The sequence below is a fragment of the Conger conger genome, chromosome 3, assembly GCF_963514075.1.
Source record: "Conger conger chromosome 3, fConCon1.1, whole genome shotgun sequence".
Lineage (NCBI taxonomy): Eukaryota > Metazoa > Chordata > Actinopteri > Anguilliformes > Congridae > Conger > Conger conger.
The window spans coordinates 71,439,409-71,462,243 of record NC_083762.1 but is presented as its reverse complement, the minus strand read 5'-3'; the positions used below and the strand labels follow the sequence as shown (position 1 = coordinate 71,462,243).

Genomic DNA, 22,835 nt, shown 5'->3' with positions numbered 1-22,835 from the left:
CAAGCCGTCAACCCTCTGACTGCCAGATGACTGCTCTTACCACCTGAGCCAATGTGGGAACCATTTGTTCAAATGCTTCCTTAGTGCAGATATGAAAGAGCTTTCAGTATCTATTTTGATTCTAGGCTTTTGATTGCCTTTGGAGTCAGTTAATGTGTTTGTCAACATGAGGATCAGAGTTGTGTCAATGAAAGGCAAGGAAGCCACAATGAAGCTGAGGAATAAGAAAAGAACAGTCAGAGATCTCTACAGATGATGACCGAAGAATTCTCAGCATAACAAAGAAAAGCCTTGTCTTTGAAAATTACTTGCAACTAAATACAGATTGACTCCTCTCAACTGTAATCTGGATGAAGACCATTTGAAATAGGTCCATATTGTCTTGGACATTTTGCATCCTCAGATACAGAAGATGTAGCCTATAGCGCAGGGGTTCCCAAACATTTTTCTGATGTGACCCCAACACCCGACCCATACACATCTTGTGCCTAATATCACCCTTTAGCCATGACTATACTGGAAATAAAGGCTACCACAACCTCTGCTGCATCATTGCTTTATTATAGTTGGGTTGTTGTAATGATAAACATGTAGTGCCCTACATTTACATATTTTAAAGAGAGAAAAATTACATTTCATCTTTTTCAAAAATTGCAGGTGACCCCACCCTGAAATCAAGCGACCTAGCATGGGGTCCCGACCCACAGTTTTGGAACCCCTGCTATAGTGCCCCTTTAAGCTCTTTAGGCAGTTCCCAGTTGCTCCCAGCTGGAGGCAGATGTGTCCTGGAAAGACTTGTAGAAGAATATTAACGTTATAGGCTGCAGCCTATACTGTACACCTCAGGCAGGGAGCCAAGACAGAGCGTCTGCTGATTTTCAAACACCTCCGGTAAGGTGGAATGCGTTGGGGACTCGCCAGCTCGAGCGAACGTGCAGGATGTTTTTTGTGTTGTCATTTTTCCACAAGCCACGCCGGGTCCCTGGAGAGCATTCGCGGAGCCTGTAGGAAAGCCCCCTTTTCCGCCAGGATCAACGCATGGACTGAGGGCCACACACGCGGCGACTGCCCCTCAGCGCCGACACATTACCGACAGACTACCTGCTATCAGAAAATATATAGGCTACCGAGACAAAACCAGTAGGGGGCCTCTGGTTCCCAGAATAGATTAGTGTAGTATTAATATCGAAAGCTTCCATCAACTTTAGTTTATATGCGAGATATCAAGAAATTAGCCGACGTAGGCTATAACTGATATGTGCTTTAATTCAGTAGCTGTTTTAATTGATTATGGGCCAAAATGTAAACTTTTGTTGAAGAAATATTTAAAAATGGTTCCTTCATAAAATAACTGGAATGGCAGACACCACGATTTTTAAGGGTCGTTATTTATTTCCATGTTTGGCTATTGTTTAATAACACTATTTCGCTGACAATGGAAAGAATAGCAATTATTCCAAACACGGAAATAGTTCAGACAACCATCACATAACAATGCCATTTTATTCTCATGCTCATCGATAGGGGAAAATCAAACAAGAAAAAAATCAAAAAATCTTAACGCATTTCCTCCGGATAAGTGTACCGGCAAGAAATCCTTAAAAGAGCTTCGGTTGCAATTAAGCAATAGACGGACCAATTGGCGAAACGATGAGGACCCTGTGAGGGTGCATGCGGATTTTGATATGGAGATGTCCAGTGAGTATTATTCGGCTATATGCCTCAATACTTTCCAGTTTTCTTTTTTTCCCCCTGTCCTCTCCTCAGGGCGACATTGTGCCTGCTGTCGATGCTTATCTTCGCAGGCAGCGAGCAGGCGCTCACTCTTATCAGCTGCATCGCGATATCGGATCGAGAGAAAGTTAATAAGTCTCTTTTAATGTGGGTGGCGAAAAGTGTGATGCAAACGAAGATAGAATAGGTGGTAGTGATGGGTTGACTAGCTCGAACGCACTCTGTGGGCTGAAAGACAGAACGTATTGCGCGCTGCGTAACCTATAAGGGAGAATTCGTTTGGATACGAATAAACTCACTGGGTACCGACCGGGCCACCTGTATGGTAACTGAATTAGGCTACCTCTTCGCGCATTTGGAATGTGTTTTAAAAATGACGTGCCACTTTGCGAATGTTTTTCATTTCAGGTAAGACATTTGACGTCTTATTTCTATAACGGGGAAATGTACGAGAACTAAAATCTTTATTTTATTAGTCCAAAACTTGGAATAGCCTATGAGAATGAGATGTCTCAATATAGAGTTGGACTTATTGCCTTACTACCTACATATTTTTGTAAGCTACTTTTTCCATGTTGTTTATTTTATTTAGCAATAATCTAAACCCATATTGCGGACGGATGCAATGTAGCTCCCGACTGTGCACTATGTTTAATTTAGGCCCCTAAAAGGGTATGCTACTATTGTTTTAAAGTTGTGACAATAACGTACTCATGTACTGGGTAATCCCGGGGAGAATGCCCAGTCGATAGCAATTGCATCTAACAAATAGGAAATATTAAATGTTGATAACGTGCAAACATGTGACCTGGAATTTATGGGTCTATTTTACATATTTCATAACGCGATTTATTTTCCACCTATTTAGAGCCGAGTAGAAAAGTAAGTAATTTTTGGTTTACCAGAAATAGTTTTTTTTGAACCAATGGTTTCCAGAAACGCTAATTGAGCGCGTGGTGTAGTCTAGTCAAATCACGTTTTGCATGGACCTTCCTTGACTTGCAGAAACTATTGATGGAGGATTCTGTATTTCCAACGATTAATATCTTGTTAATATATTTTCTCAACCACGTACGGACGTGTTTTGTTATTTCATTTTGCGTCAGTATTTTATTATGTGGTTCGGACATTATCTTAAAGAGTCGTATGGAATGCAAATTTCTGGAGGTGTTGGCTCACGGCGGTCAGATTATAAAAAGAAAAAGGCGCACGCTCTTAATGCTGCAAAATATTATTATAATATTATTATAATATTATTTTGCCAAACCAACGTCTCGGCATACATATGCCTTCGCCAGGGTGTGCATGCCCTTTTCCATTTGTACTATTTTATTATATGTCAGGTTTCTGCTTTCTCTTATAAGTTATGTTATCATATATAAGCGAAACACACGGTTCATAGTTTAGTCGCGCAGCTATTTCGTGCTTTTGGGCGGTAAAACTTTACAATCACCTGCACGTGGCCGTTGCACTTCGTCTGGCGTTATCAAAAGGAATGACAAACGTCCAACCCGTTCCGTGAATGACAGCATTTGTTTAATCGGACCAAGTGTCCACTTAAATTCACATGATGGTCATTCCATTTGACAGTAGGCGGTGTCTGATGGGCAATAGCCAATAGTAGAAACCCAGACCAACAAAAAACTGAACCGGTGTCTCAATTCAGAACAAATGTATGGTAAAATTATTTCAGGACCTTGTCATCAAGTGTCAATCAGGTAATTCCAACAGACATGTGATTGTCAGTCTGGTGATGTTTCAGTGACTCTGCATGTTTTGAACACTACTGACGTTACTGCTGACTTGTAAGGATTTCCCACACTTTGGCATTCTGATGAGTCACTTTTTTAAAGTCGCTTTTTGTATGGATTTCCTACATTTCACCATTGTGATGAGTCACTTTTATGCTGGGATCATGTCAGACAAGTGGTGATTCATCAATATTGATGGGTCTGTTGTTCGGAGTGACCTGTGAAGAAATATGAAGGTCAAGGATTCCCCCACTGGGTCACATCCTCATAGGCCATGGACATCAACATCAAGCCAAGTTTTTACTACAGTGCTGATTTAGCATTAGGTGCAGAATTGCTAGCGAACTGTGCGGTCTAAATGCCTTTGGCAAAGCCGGTCTTTGGCAGGCTGGCTGCCTGGCACTGCATAAGTGCACTTCATTCCACAACAGAGCAGCATTGTGTAATGTATTGCTGTTTAATATCAATGTTATATAATCTATATGGCTCAGTGGGAATGTTCCTGAATGTTAACAGCAGTTAAAAAGCAGAATGCTATTGGAGGATGAGCCAGGTTCCTCCTGAGATGTCTTCACATCGGGGAGTTTTCCTCAGTTTGTCTTTTATTAATTCATCTGCCAATGTGTTGAGGCACTAAATAAGAAAACCAGCATTACGGCTTGTCTTTCACTGGCTGTTTTCTACTCCAGTATAATATATAAAGGAGGTCTTGTGTCTCTGCAGTTTGACACTCTGGGAAGACAAACGGCACAAAAACAGACAAACAGGGCACAGAAAGCCTGCGTATGTTTTGCATGAAACTCCTGTGCAGGGAGCAAGTAAGGGTGGTCACAAGATGGAGGACCCGCTCATCCGTTGGCCATCCTGGAAACTCTGCTTCCTTCGCACATTTGCAGTGGAGATCCTCCTCAACGTTGTTGCGGACACTAAATCGCTTTGATTGTACAGTGGATGAAAGATGCCCCTTCTGCTTTTTTTGGGAATGTTTTTATTTGGTGTCCCAGGTTGTTCACCATCTTGGAGGGTTGGACATTTTGGGGTTTCACTCTTCTAAAGTGGTTTTTGTGTATTCCAGATAAAAAGAGACTGCTGATACAATTTATCTTTGCTCATGGCAGGCAAAAATGGCCAGATTCAAAGCAGTGATGGGGACAGCAAGCCTCTCAGGACTGGGTGGAAATGTTTTGGGCGCTGATTACTGCTCGGGGTAAAGCTGGGGTTTGCCTTTCCTAAACTGAACGATAATGTGATGCCATTCAGTAACAAATTGACATTTTTTGGATGGCTCTGAAGTGTGTGAGGGTGAACTAATGATTACATGCTGAGTGAAGAATGAATGCTGTCTTTTATATTTCTTTTTGGTTTCTGGTCCGGTTTCCGTTGCTTGTTCTGGGATGGGTTTTTTGCTCGTCCATTTTGCTGTTTTTGGGATTGTTTGATATCTCTCTCTGTAGGCTTTATGATACCAATGCCCAAATGTGGGCCTCTGTAGGTGCAATGGTTTGATTCTACATTGCTTTCTGGGTCATGTTCCTGGAAAATGATGACTATGTCTTTGTCTAATGATGAGACAATAGGGTCGCCCATCCTACACAATGCAAACATTTGCATTACTTCCGGAGAATGCTGTACTGTAATTTCCTGATCTGCTGAAGATGGGGATGAGGAGAGGTGACCTTTTAGTGTATGTGACTGAGTCATAAAGGGGAATGGGGCAGGGTGCTTGCTGGTTACGTGCCTACAATCATGGTAGCCTGTGGAGTCCAGTCCTCCCCCTCAAGGATTCAACTGCGGCTTGTTGTCAGAATTACAATGTGTTTGATTGACCCTCTGAACCCTGGAAAAACAAGGGGACTCTGCAGGGCTCTTCTGTGGAGGGGAGGACCTACCCCAACAGACATCCTTCCATTACATTACATTACAAAGCATTTAGCAGACACTCTTACCCAGAGTGACGTACAACGAAGTGTAGATCGACACAGGAACAAGTTTGAAGAGGACCCTAGAGGACAGTACGGTTCTGAGTCCTAGTGTGACCATGTAGATACAATTGGAACCCTTGAAGAATACATCAATTTACGAACTAGCATACCACAGTTGGCAGCTAGAATACACCGAGTACAACAATACAATATCTAATACAATATCCATCGCATTTGTCACTGGGGGCAGGCAATGCTCGTGCTACATTTTGATAATTTTCTCAGAATTTGGGCATGCTGGGTGCTTCATCCTGTTAAGGCACTGCTCTAGTACCCAGATGGGCCCCATGGTCCGGTGAGGAACCAGACCAGTTCTGTGTGCTTGCTATGTTATTATAGTTTTGTACACAGCATTTCCCCTACCTTTTTGAAGGTCAAATATAATCTTAAAATTATTTCCCAATGACAGTTCAGAAATGACCTATTGTACCTTTATTTCACCTAATTTGAGTAAGCAATTTGATTGTGAGCCAATTTTGTAACTGAGGATGCTGCACTTTCCAAAGAGAACCCAGAGGGAGACTTTTATTCTTTTATCAGCTTCCTGCGTCACTAACGCTGGTCCGTCTGAAAGACTGTATTGACTACTTTCTTGTAGCTGGGATACTCAAGACGTCCACATGATCCACAGTAGAAGAAAAATTTTTTTTACTGTATGACTTCCAAGCTGGCATTATTAAAGGATAGTCCTACATTGTCTCCTGTAATATTTCTTAAGGCATATGATGACTGTATCAAGATGTCGTGAAGAGGATTGGATGGGGGCCACATTGTAACTGTATAACAAACATCTGAAATGCTCATTATGCTCATCACATGCCACTGAAATGCTGCAGGTTAAAAAGACGTTGGTAAGGATTTGTCCTTTTGTGGTCTGCTCTCGGTTGAAGCACTGGCAGGAATCATTTCAAAGTGAAACTAAAACAACAGGGCTGGTGGTTTTTATATTTAACAAAAGCAGAACTCGGGGTGACGGTGGTATCAGTCTTCAGGATCTGGCCGTGGGATATTGCCTCTCACTGGAAGCTGTTTGTTGTGCATGTCAATGCTACGCAGCAACACTCCAACATGCCAATCCTCCCCTTGGTTGGGTCAGGTCTGCCAGGTTTGAGGGAGCATGTTGTGTGTGCACAGATTCACTGATATTTAAAATGTGTGGATTGTCTGAGGACATGGATGTGAATAAGATGAGTAACATTACATTACATTACTGTTATTTAGCCCATGCTTTTATCCAAAGCGATTTACAGTTGATAGTGATACAATTACAGTTTGAACCACCGACCTTCTGGGTCCCAGTCAAGCTAGGTTATAGGCTGCCCCATCGTTGTAATGAATTCTGTCCAGTAGGATCTTATTAAGGAAGGATGTGAGATGAGAGGAGAGAAATAGTGTCTTCTTGTGCCTAACAAACAGTGTGTCTATCTGCATCACAAGCCTGATTACACCAGGACGACTTGCAGCAGAATGTATGGGGGCAGTAGGTTGGGATGGGGTGGAGAAAGCACTGTGTGGAATATATTTAAAAGGTAAATATCCTGGACAGAGAGTACCCATACTGTTAGCATTGGAAATAAGTGGTCTTTGACTTGGAGTAACAGACAGTTGGACAATTACGGTCATAAATAGCGGATAATGGGTTGTGTCTTCTGCATGATCATTTGCATGGAATCAGTATTCTGAAAATGATGGACTTTGCCATTATTTCGGGCCAGGGCTTGAGAAATGAGTGGATAAACTTAGAAAACAGAGAATAGAAAGGGGGGGTCTATTGCACAATTGTTTTTGTAGTGATGAGCTAAATCTGTTCCTGCAAAATAAATATTTTCGCCTTTACCATGCATGCCAAACAAAATTGATGGCTAATTATTACCATCACTATAGTCACTTGCTGCACAGGCACATTAATATGTTTCATATCTTAAAGTGACTACAGGAAATGTATGGCAATTTAAACTTAAGACTGTAAGAATTTCACAGGCAGTGTTAACATTGCATACTTGTTCCATCAATGCCCTCTGATTTAAGCATTCCAGGGAGGGGGACCTTCTCAAAGGCACTGTAAACTCAAAAGGTATTTTGACTGGATATGCAACCAGGTCACACATTTTCTTACATTTTAGTTTTTCTGAATGATCAGTGATCTTTGTGCCATAGTAAGAATTCAGAGCCAGCCATGGAGGCTACCTGCTTTTTGCTGTCTGAATTGTGGCAGTCTGCCCAATAACCTCATTTTCCTCAGATTGCAGAAATTCCAAAGATTGGAAACTAACAACAGCCCCACCTAGTGACTCATGCCATTCATACAAGTCTCAGGGATTGTATTATTTTAATATTCTGTTGTAATTATTGAGAAACGTAGCTCGTATGACCACCACGCAATAGCACAGTGAGGCCAAAAGGCACAGGCACAGTATGAAAAAAAGTGTTTCTGACTCATCGAATTGTAGTTATCAGCCATAGTTCTCTAAAGGTTGAAAATGTAGAACACAGCAAAGATGGTCATGGACTGAAACACTTTGGTGACAATAGCCCAATAAACCATTTTATGAGAGAATTGCAAGGTCTTCCGTTTCTTTTTGGTTGTTTGTTTAAATGTAGAAAGTCCTGTAATATGGTGGAAAAGTTGGTGAGAAGTTCATAACTGACTCCACTGACTTAGCTGCCTCAGTGTGAGTTAAATGCAGCTCTTCTGGTACTGAACGGGTGCCTGATTTTGAAATAAGTAATTGTAAAAAGTGTACTTCTTACTTGTATTTGCTAGCTGGTTGGATAAGAATATGGGTAGTTGCCTAATCTAAGCTAGCAACATAGTCATATCACATCATAACCTTGCTTAAATTACAGGGTTCAACATTAACGGTATCTTACCAATCCATCGAAAATAAGCAACTTTGACAACAAATCTTTGCTAGCAGTAGTAGCCACTCGTTAAGAGGAATGCTGGACTGCTGGAATGCTGGACACAAAATGTTAGAATTGTTGAAATGCAGTCTACTGTGGAGAACCAGGCCACTTGTTTGTCATGTCCAGAGCTGTTAGGAGGGCAGGGAGGCAGGGAGACCTATGATGAGTCCGACCATCTCTCCTAAGTCTATAGTGTCTGGGGTCCTGCTGGCAATCTCAGCAATCTCAGCACCTGCGGTGATCAGCAACATGCTCTGAAAGCCTCTTTGGACTCCAGTGTTGCCGGACATGGCGTCGGACATGGTGTTAGCCGCCGGACATAGTGTTAGCCAGACAGCTCAACATTCCCGTAGCCAACCTTGACCACCCAGTCACAGCCCTACACTACATTACATTACATTAATGGCATTTGGCAGACGCTCTTATCTAGAGCGACGTACATTTGATTTGACTAAGCAGGGGACAATCCTCCCCTGGAGCAATGCAGGGATAAGGGCCTTGCTCAAGGGCCCAACGGCTGTGCGGATCTCATTGTGGCTTCACCGGAGATTGAACCACCGACCTTCCGGGTCCCGGTCATGTACCTTAACCACTATGCTACAGGCCGCTCTGTCATGGCCGCCCTACATGGAAGACCTCTAGGTTCCGGGATCAATCACTATGACACTGCCCTCCTGCGCTTGTGTGTGGAAGGACAGCATCAGGAAACCTACCAGTTTTACCTCATCCACTCTCCAGAATTCCCCCTGGTTAGCCCATCATAACCTACATATTGATTAGTCTGTTGGGGTACTATTTGAATGGGGACCCACCTGTCAGGTCACCTGTCTCATCCCCAGACCTTATCCTCAGTCACCTGCTCATCCCGATATATCCCGTGTCCCTCCTCAGTACTGGTCTTAAAGGAGTCTTCAGCAGTGCCATGTCTGTTCCTCCTCATCAAATGATTGAGACTGCTCCTGAGACTGCGGTCATGGAGGAGTACATCCATGATCCCTTGCTGCTGGTTTCATCCCCCTCTCCACCTCTCCTTCTGGTGCTGGATTTGTCTTTTTTTGGCAAGAAATACAGTAGGCTCCATCCATGGATGCATGGAAGACCGTGGTCTTAATAAGGTCACTGTGAACAACCGTTACCCTCTACAGCTGATGTCCACTGCGTTTGAGTTGTGGACCACATTTATATAGCGCTTTCATCCAAAGCTCTTTACAATTGATGCCTGTCATTCACCCATTCACACACACACGCACACGCACACACACACCAATGGTGATAGGCTTCCATGCAAGACACCAACCAGCTTGTTTCTGTGTCTTGCTCAGGAATGCTTTGACACACCTAGGCTCGAGGATTGAACCGGTGACCTTCCGACTGCCAGGTGGCCACTCTTACCTCCTGAGCTAATGTCGCCTCTTAGCTCAGGAGTTACGTTACTTCAGGGGGCAACGATCTTCACAAAACTGGACCTCCTGGGAAGATGGCCTTCAACACACCCACCGGTTACTACGCATACCTTGTGATGCCCTCTGGATTAGCCAATGCCCCAGCTGTCTTCCAAGCTCTCATGAATGACATCCTCAGAAACACTGAATCGCTTTGTCTTCATTTACCTGGATGACATCCTGATCTTTTCCAGCATGTCCTGCGATACCAACCATCTGTTTGTCAAAATTGAGAAGAGTGAGTTTCATGTTGCTATAGTCTCTTGCTTGGGCTTCATCATCTCTAAGGGCAGTATCCAGATGGATCCCAGCAAGACCCAAGATGTCAAAGCTTGATAAACACCTGACTCAGTCAAACAGCTCCAGCACTTTCTGGGTTTTGCAAACTTCTAAACAACATTGGTTGGAGGGGTCCAAACATCCATTAATTGTTTGGACTGACAACAAAAATCTGTCCTACATTCAAGAAGCCAAACGTCTTAACTCCCGTCTAGCTGGCTAGCCACTCTTCTTTATTTGCTTTGATTTTGTCATCTCGTATCGTCCAGGTTCCAAGGACCAAAAGCCTGATGCCCTCTCCAAACCGTTTGACCCACCTGAACTGGAAGAGATACGGGAACCCATTCTCTCAAGCTCCAGGGTTGTGGCACCAGTTCACTGGGGAATTGAAGCCATCATCAGGAAGGCACAACAGAGGGGGGCAGACCCAGGTAATTGGCTACTGGGTCACCTTTTCAAACATACTCATGATCCAGCATGTTTTGATCTGCTACTTGATCTGCTACCCTAACCACAGTACACCCAGTTGGTCCTGCAACAGGCCTGGAGCCTTTTTCAGTGACAAAGGCTCCCTTCCTGGGATCTACCTCTGCAGGTAGAGTCCTGCAAGCTGGCTCCTTGGTTCATTGGGTCCTGCAAGGTGCTGAGGAGGGTCAACTCATTGGTCTACCTACTCCAGCTCCCCCGCACAATGCGGACCAACCTCTTTCCACATCTCCGAGCTCCAGCCAGCTTCCAACTGGCATCATAGACAGCCAGCCTGTCTACACCGTCTCCAACCTGCTGGAATCTTGGCAGGTTCATAGGGGTCTCCAGTACCTGCTGAGCTGGGAGGGGTATGGTCCTGAGGAACGGTCCTGGATCCCTGCTCAAAACAGCGTGGTCTGGGACTTTCATCATCGCCATGTTGAGCATCCTGGGGTAGCATTGGGGGTTGTTCCTCGGAGGGGCAGTCCTGTCAGGAATTCTCCTGATTCTGCTGCTTCTTCTGATGATTGCCAGAGGGAGCCATTAACTCCTAACTTCACCTTTCATTTGAGCGCTTCTCTATTTGACTCACATGTGCCTCATTATTTTTGCTTGCTATGTTCTCCAGTCTGCAAGTAAAGTCTTCTTTTTTTCTCTATGTTTTCTGCATCTTGGGCGCTCTCCGTTCTTTGTCACATCTCTGCTGTATTCCACCAGTGGTTCCAACAGTAGATGGCTCCTTCAAGGAGTGTCGCAGCAACTGATTCTGCATGATCGTGCAGAATCAGAACATCTTCCAAGACTGTTAGATAACCATACTTGATCGCAATTTAGGCTACATTATGGCAAATCTTTTCAGTACATAGGTTACTAATGTCATCACAATTAAACTATGTAGCAGGGCAAGCTAGTGATTTAGCACCCCCTGTACCCCCCAGCTCTGTTCATGGGATAAATGCACATTATCAAGTCTGTTTATGTCACTGTGGCATAACCATCCATCTGTATCCCCTGCTGCAGGACTCATTGCTGTGCTTCTGATGGTGTTGGAGTGGACCCGACCGGGACTGCCATCCCCACTACGGCCCATCTGTGACCCACGGGTCCTGGACCACTTCATCAAGGAGGCCCGAGACACAGAGGCTGCCATGGTGAGACTTGGGCTGAGCTAAACTGGACCAGAAGAGAACCTCCAGAACCTCACATCTCTCTTGATTCTCCTGCTATATGGTTGCTTAGAGCTGTGTCACAGGCCTTTGGACCTGAGGGCAACATTCATGCTGGTTTCGGTTCTGGATCCAGTGTTAGCTGAATATTTAATTGCAGATACAGTACTGTGCAGAAGTCTTAGGCACCCTAGACCTGTCTATTGTCTTATAGAACTGCAGGACAGTGTTGGCTATCTCAGAGAAGTGATGCAGTTTTAACGCCAAAGGGTGGTCACAAGAAATATTGATTTGATTCAGTTTTTAACTATTCTGCCAAATTACTAAAATATAATGTAAAATGTATAGTACGTTTATTTAGGACCTTTCATGAAAGAATCTTATCTGTACAGAATGTTATACAGGTGCGTAAGACTTTTGCACAGTACAGTATGTCAAGCTGACAAGCAAGCTGTTATAAGCTGTTATAAGCTGTTATAAACCTATACAGAGCAATGAATATATATAATACAGGGAAGGTATGGTCTTAATCTCTCTCTTTTTTCCCTGGTTCTTTTTCTCCAATTCTCTCTCTCCCTCCCTCCTCCAGCGGGCTTGTAGGGAAGGCTGTGGGATAGCCGAGCCGCTGACCCTTCCCCTGACGAGCGTCGACTTCTCCGTCTGGGAGAAGAAAAATGTGAGTAGTTCACATGTATTGTGTTATACGGTTGAATATACAGTATGCGTGTACCGTTGGTTTGAGAAACACTGCCGCACTACCATGTAAGTTTAAATTCGGTAGGCGACTGTGCCGTTAAAAGTGTGTGTTTGTGTTCGTCCTCAGGTCCAGGAGCAGGCCCGGGAGGTGCAGGCAGGACTGTCCTTACTGGGACAGGCCATCAGCGCCGTTCGAGCGTCGGTCACCAACAGTGCACTACACAGTCTCATAGAGAGCAGCTACAACAACATCCGCAGCATAGGGCAGGTGCTGACCAGCCTGAACATACAGGTGAGTCAGCTTAATGGCAAGAGAAGGGCAGGGGTAAGGTATGGACCGAGCCAGGGGTTAAGCTATGAACAGGGCATGGAAATGTTGGCAATTTTGAATTGGCTCCAGCCATGTTGAAATGTTTCAACAACTACTTGGCTGCATAAATGCTCAAGCTCAAGCTGATTGATCTGAAACGCAAACAAAGCACAGTAGTAAAAGCACAAGCAGTGCTGACAGGCCCAGGAACATTTGGCAGTCGCGTCATGATTAGGGTTCAATATTAATACAAAGTCTGTTTCTTCAGTGGCTGTTAGAGTGTGACATTGAAAGAGAAACAGACATTTTTCAGGTTATATCGGCAATATTGATACAACCCTCAAGGAAATAGGGGCGACTTGGCTCAGGCAGTAAGAGCAGTCGTCTGGCAGTCGGAGGGTTGCCGGTTCATTACATTACATTACATTACATTACATTACATTACATTACGTGCCATTTAGCAGACGCTCTTATCCAGAGCGACGTACAACAAAGTGCAAATCAATCACAAGAACAAGTGCAAAAGTACACCTGAGAGGACAGTACAGTTCCGAGTCCTAGTGTAAACATACAGAAATTCAGAACCCTTGAAGAGTACAATCAACAATCGATCCCCCGCCCGGGCTGTGTCGAAGTGTCCCTGAGCAAGACACCAGCCCCCAAATGCTCCTGACGAGCTGGTCGGCGCCTTGCATGGCAGCCAATCGCCGTCGGTGTGTGAGTGTGTGTATGAATGGGTGAATGAGAAGCATCAATTGTACAGTGCTTTGGATAAAGGCGCTATATAAATGCCAACCATTTACCATTTTACCATTAAATAGAAGTCATTGAAAATATAAAACCAAATATATTATCACAAAACAGTGTTTTAAAAACTTATTGCAGTAAAGTGAATAAGTTGAAAAATGATTTCCATAGATTTAATTTTCTGTCCTTTTTTTTGAAGGGGGGGGGGGGGTGATTAGCTGAATCTGAGTGACTTCATCCATGGAGGATGTTGGGACAAATCATAGTACGTAACTCAGGGGAGGGTAACTCAGGCCAGAATTAGATAGCGGCACATACGTTATGACTGCGGAAATGTCGCTGACCGGAAAGGGGGGGGGGGGGTTCTTCCTAAAGTGGTCACTGAGGATTAGACAGGCAGCAGTAATGTGTGATCCATTATGTCATGTTGTGTGTTGTGTTTGGGTCAAAGTTCAAACTTGTGGATGTTAAATCTCATGAATTAAGCACTTGTGTGGAGGAGGTGTGTCAAGGCAGAGTGTGCATTTTTCAAAGGGCCCAAACTGAATGCACCTTTCTCTTACCAATTATTTATCAAATGCAGAACAAAAACTGTTCTCAAACCAACCATGTGACTGCTTTCCTCTCTTTATACTGGCATTCAAGAATATTACTATAGGTATTTGGACAGTGTCACAATTTGTGTTAATTTTGAAACTAAATGAAACAATAGTTCAATGTATGTGATAATTAGCAATAATGGCATTGAACCAATGGAGTGAATTTCATTTCCTTATTTATCTCCCCTCCCATCTCTTCCCTCTACCCCCCCCCCCCCCCCCAAACCCCCCCAATCAGGAGGTCACCTCTTCTCCAGGTGGGAGTGAGGATACGTGGCGTGTGAGCACCATGTCAGAACTGTTTCGGGTCCATACCAACTTCCTGCGTGGCAAAGTACGCCTCCTGTTGTCCTCCGCCCCGGCATGCAACCAGGACTCAAGCTGATTGGAGCTCTCCAGGGTGGGGAAGCTAGATGATTGGACCTCCTGAGGGAAAGGGGTGGGACATGGACCCTGGTTAACACTGGGCAGAACTTAATGAGTGGAAGTCCAGGACGGAAGGGATGCCAGTTGACAAAACTCATGCGGGCGGGACTTGAACGGATTAATGGCTAAATTGTCATGGAGGATATGTAGCAAGCCATACTCCCAGCACGTGACATGATGCAAGCAGGAATTCAACCGGAATTCAAATGCAGAGGAGATAAGGTGATTGTGGTGAAGGACTGTGAATTCAACAAACACTTGAATTCACTGCTGTAGAACAGTCCAAAACCCCTCCACCGTGATTATGTGCAACTGGACCCATATGTTTGGACCTACAGGATGTACAACTGGACCCAGCCCCCTGGCCCAGAATGCACTGCGCCTGTTGCCTCATCACCTAACCTATCCCTGCTGAGAAATATATTCTGTGTATTCTCCAATCTGCCATCTCCTGGCTTACCACACAACACAACTGAATTGATAATTGCTGCACAATTGTTGTTCTCTTTTCATCCATTTGTTTTTCTTTACATGTTTTTTTACATCACTTTTATAATGTCATTGTTGCGTGTGTGTGTGAGTGTGAGTATACACTCAGTTAGCACTTTATTAGGTATTTATTAGACTTATTTTTTAGACTTCTACTGCTGTAGCATATCCACTTAGAGTTATGATGCGTTGTGTGTTCTCTTCTGCATACCACTGTTGTAATGTGTGGTTATTTGCGTTACTGTCACCTTTCTGTCAGCTTTCCAGTCTGGCTATTCTCCTCTGACGTCTCTCATTAACAAGGCATTTCTGTCTGCTGAACTGCTGCTCACTGGATTTTTTTTGTTTTGTTTTTTGGACCAGAGACTAGTTTGCGTGAAAATACCAGGAGATCAGCAGTTGAGATACTGAATAGATACTCTGAGATACTCAAACCACCCTGTCTGCCACCGACAATCATTCCACCTTCAAAGTCACTTAGATCACATTTTTCCCCATTCTAATGGTTGACATGAACATTAACTGAAGCTCCTGACCTGTATCTACATGATTGTATGCATTGCACTGCTGCCACTCAATTGGCTGATTAGATAATCACATGAATACGTAGGTATACAGGTGTTCCTAATAAAGTGCTCGGTGAGTATAACAGTGTTTTAGCTGAATCGCTAAACCTTGAGTCCGTGTCAAAGTCCAAAGTCCTCAATATTGAAGTCCGAGTGTCAAGATCGAATCCCTGTATTCCACTCTTTCACAAAAAACGATTTAAAGGGTCTAATTTAAACAATAATCACTCTTTCAAAATGAGTTCATTCAATCTAACCCTGTCCATACTTGAAAAGCATTGGCTGATCGAATAGAAAGTCACTCGACTTAGCAATTCACTCGTCAGGGGTGTGTAAAATGGACAACAATGTGTCTTGAAGATGAGTAAAAAAAAAGCTATTCATCAGATACCACAGGATAAGTTATCTGGTTCAGATTCAGGGGGTTTTCTGTAAAGGGAAGCGATCACAATAAGTTACTGGACTAATAATAGTCTATAGGCTACCGCCTATATGATAAAAGTAATGGGAACATTGAGTTTCTTGTTTGAAATTTTAATTTTCACATTGGAGGATATGCGGAATGAGAAATGAAAATGCATAGTTCACTTTACACTATAGTATGTACTGCTGGTGTCAGGGTTCCAAGGGCAGCCTCACAAATCAGGTCCAAAACCCTCGGGCTGAGTTAATATGTATTGCCTCATGCGTTTATTCAAATAAGCTACAGTATTTTCCTAATTATCATTGCAACAACATATTTTTGAGTAGCCTGAGAACATTGGGAAGGAAGCAGACCTAATGACAGTGACGCTTTGTTATTGTTTTGTTTAACCCTCGCTTCAGGGGTCCTGTTTTGGTTAGCTTGCACGGCTCAAGTGATTAGATACATCAAGATTAACTGACTGATGAACGACAGTGACAACAGCTTTAGCGGAAACATCTTCCACATCAGTAGGTTAACCTGTTAGCAATCAATTGCTATATTGTTACATTACTGGCAACCAAATATTAGCCAGTTAACAGTTTTTCAAATGTAACTGGCATGAAGTTAAAAAAGCAACCATCTTCATGATGGATTACCTTAGTAAACTTTTGGATAATCTTTCGCCAAAAGGACTAGAAATCACTTGGTTGAGAAACCAAAGGAGAAAGCTGTCAGCACCATGGTTAGTTTGCCCGAAGAGATGATGGACAACTCGAGACAATTGATTACTATAACACTGATACACACAATGAGCACTTTATTAGGTACTTATTAGACAATTTTTCTTCTGCTACTATAGCCTATCCACTTAGAGGTCTGCATACCACTGTTGTAATGTGTTTGAGAGTCTGGTTTTTCTCCTCTGACCTCTCTCATTAACAATGCGTTTTTGCCCACAGAACTGCTGCTCACTGGATGTTTTTTGTTTGTCGCACCATTCTCTGCAAACTCTAGAGACAATACCAGGATATCAGCAGTTTCTGAGATACTGAAACCACCCTGTCAGGCACCAACAATTATTCCACAGTTAAAGTCACTTAGATCACATTTCTTCCCCATTCTAACATTTGGTCTGAAAAACAGCCAAACCTCTTGACCATGTCGGCATGCTTGTATGCATTAAGTTGCTGCCACATGATTGGCTGATTAAATATTTGCATTAACGAGCTGGTGTACAGGTCTACCTAATAAAGTGCTCAGTATGTGTATATACATTAGATTATATTATTACATTACATGTCATTTGGCTGGCACTTTCATCCAAAGCGACTTACAGTTGATTTTAGACTAAGCAGGAGACAAACCTCCCCTGGAGCAATGGAGGGTTAAGGGCCTTGCTCAAGGGCCCAACAGCTGTGCGGATCTTATTGTGGTGACACCGGGGATCGGACCACCAACCTTACGGGCCCCAGTCATGTACCTTAGCCACTACGCTACAGGCCTCCCCTATACAGTAAGTCTATGGGGTTTAAAAGTGAATATTTAGGAATTTATTTGCACCCATTATTGCACTGATGACCTTTGAGTATATGATGCGAATGAAGAGACATATTTATGATGTTTAAGTATGACTAAGTATGTGCATTCATGCACGTGTGAGTGCATGTGGTCATTCCTGAATGTGCGCATGAGTCAGGGAGACATATCTCTACTCAGCACAAGTACAGAGTAGATTGACGGAGGCTGTGGCCCGGGTTCAGTTAGGGTAATGGAAAAAAAAGTTGGGGAGAGATAGAGAGAGAGAGAGGGAGAGAGAGACAGAGAGAGAGAGACAGAGAGAGAATGGGAAAAAATGAAGAGAGAGAGAGGGTGTCAAAGGGTCTTCGTGAGAATGAAGTAGCAGTGCAGTCTTTATCTTTGTCACTGACTCATACAGGGGAATGCTCAAATACAGTCTTCCACAGATAACACAACTGCCAGGAAAAATATTGATTGGTTTAACCATGGACTTCCTGCCTGCCTTGGTTCTTCTCACACAAACTGCTAATAGGACTTACACAGCCTGGGAACGGAATAATTTTCTTTTTAATTGTGAGGCACTTTGCCCGTCTTGTTTGTTTTCTTTTCTGTGTTCTTGTTTTGATATTATTTCCTTGTTCGGTGTCTTTTCGTTCAACCTCTGTCGCGGTGCAATTGCTTTCCGAAGGATGTTTGTTCTTTTTCCTGTTTCTTTGTATTTCTTCCTTTGTCACGCGTCTGTTATCACAGTGCTATTTGGTATTTAAGTACAAAATATTTTTCTTGGATTAAAAAAGTGGTAAATGACAACACGAAGAGGGGAAATTGGTCTGGTTATTCGCTGAGCTACCCTTTATTTTCACGCGCTGGATGTTTCCCCTGGATATTAATCTTAGATTTTCAGAAATCCTAATTTTTCTGCTGGTGCAAACTGCCCAGTTTCATACTTGCAAGTACTGCAAGTGTGAGGCATCCTTCTAATTGGCAGAAGGGACTTTCTTCAGCACTCTGAGGCCAAAAAAGCACCCATTTGCTTTTTACTGTACCGTCACTTATTTCTTGTTTACATTACAGTTAAGGGTCTGACTGTCCAGATACTGGCATAGCCATACACCTGTCCCTTATTCAGATTTTTTCTAATTAGTTCATGGATTACTTTTTTACCGTGGAAACATAATTCAACTGTGTGTTTTACATTATATTTGTGTTTTTGACATTTAGCAGGTGCTCTTATACAGAGACATATGCAAAGTTATTTTGACATATAGTGCAGTCATGCAGCTGGATCTTTAACTGAAGCCATTCAGGTTAAGTATACTGGCTATGCAGTCGAATTACTGAAGCAAGTCAGGTTAAGTATGTTGGTTATGCAGCTGTATAATTGAAGCAAGTCAGGTTAAAGGTACAATAGGTAATTTCGGACTTCTAACGGTCAAGAGAGGAATTGCAGCAACAAATACACTCAAACCACAATACTGTTTATCCCACCCCTTCTCTTTGAACTAACAGGGCGACATTAGCTCAGGATGTAAGAGCAGTCGTCTGGCAGTCGGACGATTTTAACGTGCTGAAGTTGAAACGCCATTGGCTGTGGCAATTACAACCAATTTTAAACCAATGAGTGCTGGCCCGTCAACTCCATATTTTGAAACCCGAATTTAAAGACTATAAACACAGGTAGAGGGTCAGTCAACATGTCAGTGAGCCTTTTTTAAGGAGAGGAAGGGATTGAAAATATTTTAACACAAAAATCTTACCTATTGTACCTTTAATTATGCAGCTGTATGCAAGTCAGGTTAAGCATGCTGCTCAATGATACAAAGGTGATGCCCCACCTGGGAAGCTAAAAGTTCCCTAGTCCCCTAACTGTATAGCTACACTACAGCTGAGTGTGGTCCAACTTTGTTCGTGCCCACTATCGTGTTCAACTCAATCAACTCAAACTCCTTACATCCCACCGCCCAACCACCTGTCCTCTTGACCCCATCCCCTCTCCCCTCCTACAATCTATATCCAATGACATTCTCCCTTTTCTCTCCTCTCTAATCAACACCTCCCTCTCTTCCGGCACCATGCCCTCTTCCCTGAAGAGGGCCAGAGTCACTTCCCTGCTCAAAAAACCCCTCTGCCCTGAACAACTACCGGCCTGTCTCTCTTCTTCCCTTTCTGGCTAAAACTCTGGAACGGGTGGTCTGCTCCCAACTGTCCACTTATCTTCTCCAGAACAATCTCCATGACCCCAACCAGTCTGGCTTCAAGAGTGGCCACTCCACTGAGACTGCCCTGCTCGCGATCACTGAGGCACTCCACTCTGCTAAAGCCAAATCTCTCTCCTCTGTCCTCATCTTCCTCAACCTGTCAGCCGCCTTCAATACAGTCAACCATGAGATTCTGCTCTCATCGCTGTCCGGGATGGGTGTCACAGGGTTTACACTCGCTTGGTTTTCCTCCTACCTCTCTGGTCGCTCCTACCAGGTGACTTGGAGGGGCTCAGTCTCTGACCCTCACCCCCTACAAACTGGAGTCCCGCAGGGCTCAGTTCTTGGGCCTCTCCTCTTCTCACTATACACCATGTTTCTTGGTTCTGTTATCTCTTCCCATGGCTTTTCTTATCATTCTTATGCTGATGACACCCAACTCTTTATTTCCTTCCCCCCCGATACCCAAGTCACCACACAGATCTCTGCCTGCTTGGCTGATATCTCTGCATGGATGACTTCCCACCACCTGAAGCTCAACCTTGCCAAAACTGAGCTTCTTTACATCCCTGCTAAGTCCTCTCCGTCAATCGACCTCTCACTGTTGACTGTTGAGGACTTTGTAGTTTCCTCCTCCCGTACGGCAAAGAATCTTGGGGTGACTCTTGATAACTGCCTCACCCTGGCTCCTCCACTGCCAGAACCTGCAGGTTCTTTCTGTATAATATACACCGTATCCGTCATCTCCTGACGGAGAAAGCCACCCAGCTCCTAGTCCAGGCGCTTGTCATTTCCTGCCTGGATTACTGCAACTCCCTCCTAGCCGGTCTCCCAGCGTGTGCCATCAAGCCCCTCCAGCTGGTCCAGAATGCTGCAGCCCGCCTGATCACCAGTCAGCCCAGGTCGGCTCATGTCACCCCGCTTCTCATTGGCCTCCACTGGCTTCCTATTGCCGCACGCATCTGTTTCAAGGCCCTAGTGTTGGCATTTCAGGCTGCTAAGGGGACTGCCCCACCTTACATACAATCCTTGATCACTCCCTACTCCCCAGCTAGACCACTCCGGTCTGCCAGCTCTGGTCGCCTTATGGTTCCCTCTCTACGTGCACCTGGCGGTCGAGCTGCACGTTCACGCCTGTTTTCCGTTCTGGTTCCTCAGTGGTGGAATGACTTGTCTACCACTGTCAGGACTGCAGAACCCCTCCCCCTATTTCGACGCAGACTCAAAACCCACCTTTTCAAACTCTACCTTAGTCCTCCCTCCTGATTTCCCCCGCCCCTCCTTTCTGATATCCTTAACCTTGTCTGACCCCCCCCCCCCCAAAAAAAATTGCATATATTCTATATGTTTATAGACTATATGTTTAGAACAGCATTCCATGTGTATTTTCCTAGTTCTGGATGTGATGCTTTGACTTGTGGTAGAACCTATGCATTTGTAAATCGCTTTGGATTAAAAGCGTCTGCCAAATGACAAAAATGTAAATGTAAAAATGTAAGGGACAAGTTATTTTGACAAAACATTTAACTTCCTCTGTGGCCGGCTCTCCTTCAGAACCATTCCATTTACCTTAAAATGGTGTTACTGGAATTCACCAGTGATGCTATTGTTGTGCCAGCTTGATTTTTCTGAAATCGACTGAACTGGTTACGAAATGACACTTTCTTTTGATTCTTTATATATTTTATATGTTCCCATCACACTTTCATAAGGGACTTAAGTAACGTTTGATCGTTGGCAATTGGATGTTAGGGTGATTCAGGGCCCATCAAAACATGTTCTGGTGTGGTGAGAGCTTTTCATGCACTCCAAAACCCTTGGTGAGCACTCACCATGACCTAGTGGCCAGGGTTGCGGATCCCTGTCCCAAGCAGTTCATCAGCAGCGAAACACCAGACCAAGAATGCCTCATTTAGGGCAGTTGTTTGTTCTCATCTGCCCTCCTGTGGACATGAACCCTTATGGCAGCTTGAACCAAAACAGATGTACAGTACTGTGCAAAGGTCTTAGGCACCTGCATAACATTCTGTACAGATAAGATTCTTTCAAAAACAATTCAATGAAAGGTCCTAAATAAACATACTATACATTTTACAGAACATTTTAGTAATTTGGCAGAATAGTTAAAAAATGAATCAAATCAATATTTTTTGTGACCACCCTTTGGTGTTAAAACTGCATCACTTCTCTGAGATATAGAATTGCAGAACAGCGTTCGCTAAGACAATCAGCAGGGAGGTTGTTCCAAGAATGTTGGAAAACTTGCCACAGTTCTTCTGCAGACTTCTGCAGACTTTGCTTCTGATCTCAGACAGGCTTGATCAAGTTTTTATGTAAAAAGTAGTAAATTGCTTAGAGTAATATGTTACTTTTTAAAATTAAATACAAAAATATCTCTGTGAAATTCACTCTTTAGGAAAATGAATATTTGGAAATCTCTAATGTGTTCTTTTATACTAACACTACACAGAAAATAAACTAACGCTTCACTAAATTAAACTTGGAACTCTTTCCACATCCATGAAACCAATGAGTTAAGCGAGGCAGATTTGATATTTCCTCTCTTGCGGGTTACTGGAAAAGGCCTACATGTATATCTAATTGTCAGCTGAAAGGAGAGTGACACAGATCTGATGTTTCCGTGTGACCGTAGCCATAATGGCGACCTCTACCTTATTCAAACTGTGCTGCATGGCAATCTTGGCACGACTCGTGCTTACATTCACATTGCACACGTTAAATACTTACGTTACGACACGCTAGCTTGTTCCTAGAAGAACAATGTAAGCGGTATGTAACCTTAAGAATGATGTCGCCATCATTCGATACAAAATTAAACACCAATATCCTAGGACATTTTTGGATTTAAAGGTCCCTACTGCCACCTACTGTCCTGCGGCCAGGACCATAACATTGTTGTAACAACTTCTAGAGAGGTCTGCGCACCTATGTGCATAACCCAAGTGACGCAAACATATGTTATCTTATTATCGGTACGTAATATGTTATTATCTGCCATATGGCGAGAAATTGGGCAGGACCCTGTAGGTTAGTTAGTTGAAACCAAAGACAAAAAAGGACGTGTTCCACAAGCCAGAGCTCTGACATATACACATTATACAACTACATAAATCAGCTGAATGTAAACTTT

General features: G+C 43.6%; 1 protein-coding gene across 4 annotated transcripts; it reads left to right on the top strand.

Annotated features, from left to right (window-relative positions):
* The first annotated feature begins 1,625 nt into the window (after positions 1-1,625).
* On the top strand, positions 1,626-18,298 carry epoa (erythropoietin a). Of its 4 annotated transcripts, none has more exons than XM_061235398.1 (6): positions 1,648-1,698; positions 10,365-10,526; positions 11,584-11,714; positions 12,319-12,405; positions 12,553-12,717; positions 14,320-18,298. In XM_061235398.1, exons 1-6 carry the CDS (start codon positions 1,686-1,688, stop codon positions 14,464-14,466), a joined length of 705 nt encoding a protein of 234 aa, XP_061091382.1. In that variant the 5' UTR covers positions 1,648-1,685; the 3' UTR covers positions 14,467-18,298. The 4 variants fall into 4 exon arrangements, with proteins under 4 accessions (XP_061091385.1, XP_061091382.1, XP_061091381.1 ...); XM_061235397.1 differs by lacking the exon at positions 1,648-1,698 and adding an exon at positions 1,971-2,142; XM_061235401.1 differs by lacking the exon at positions 10,365-10,526 and having other exon boundaries at positions 1,626-1,698.
* Positions 18,299-22,835: the final 4,537 nt, after the last annotated feature.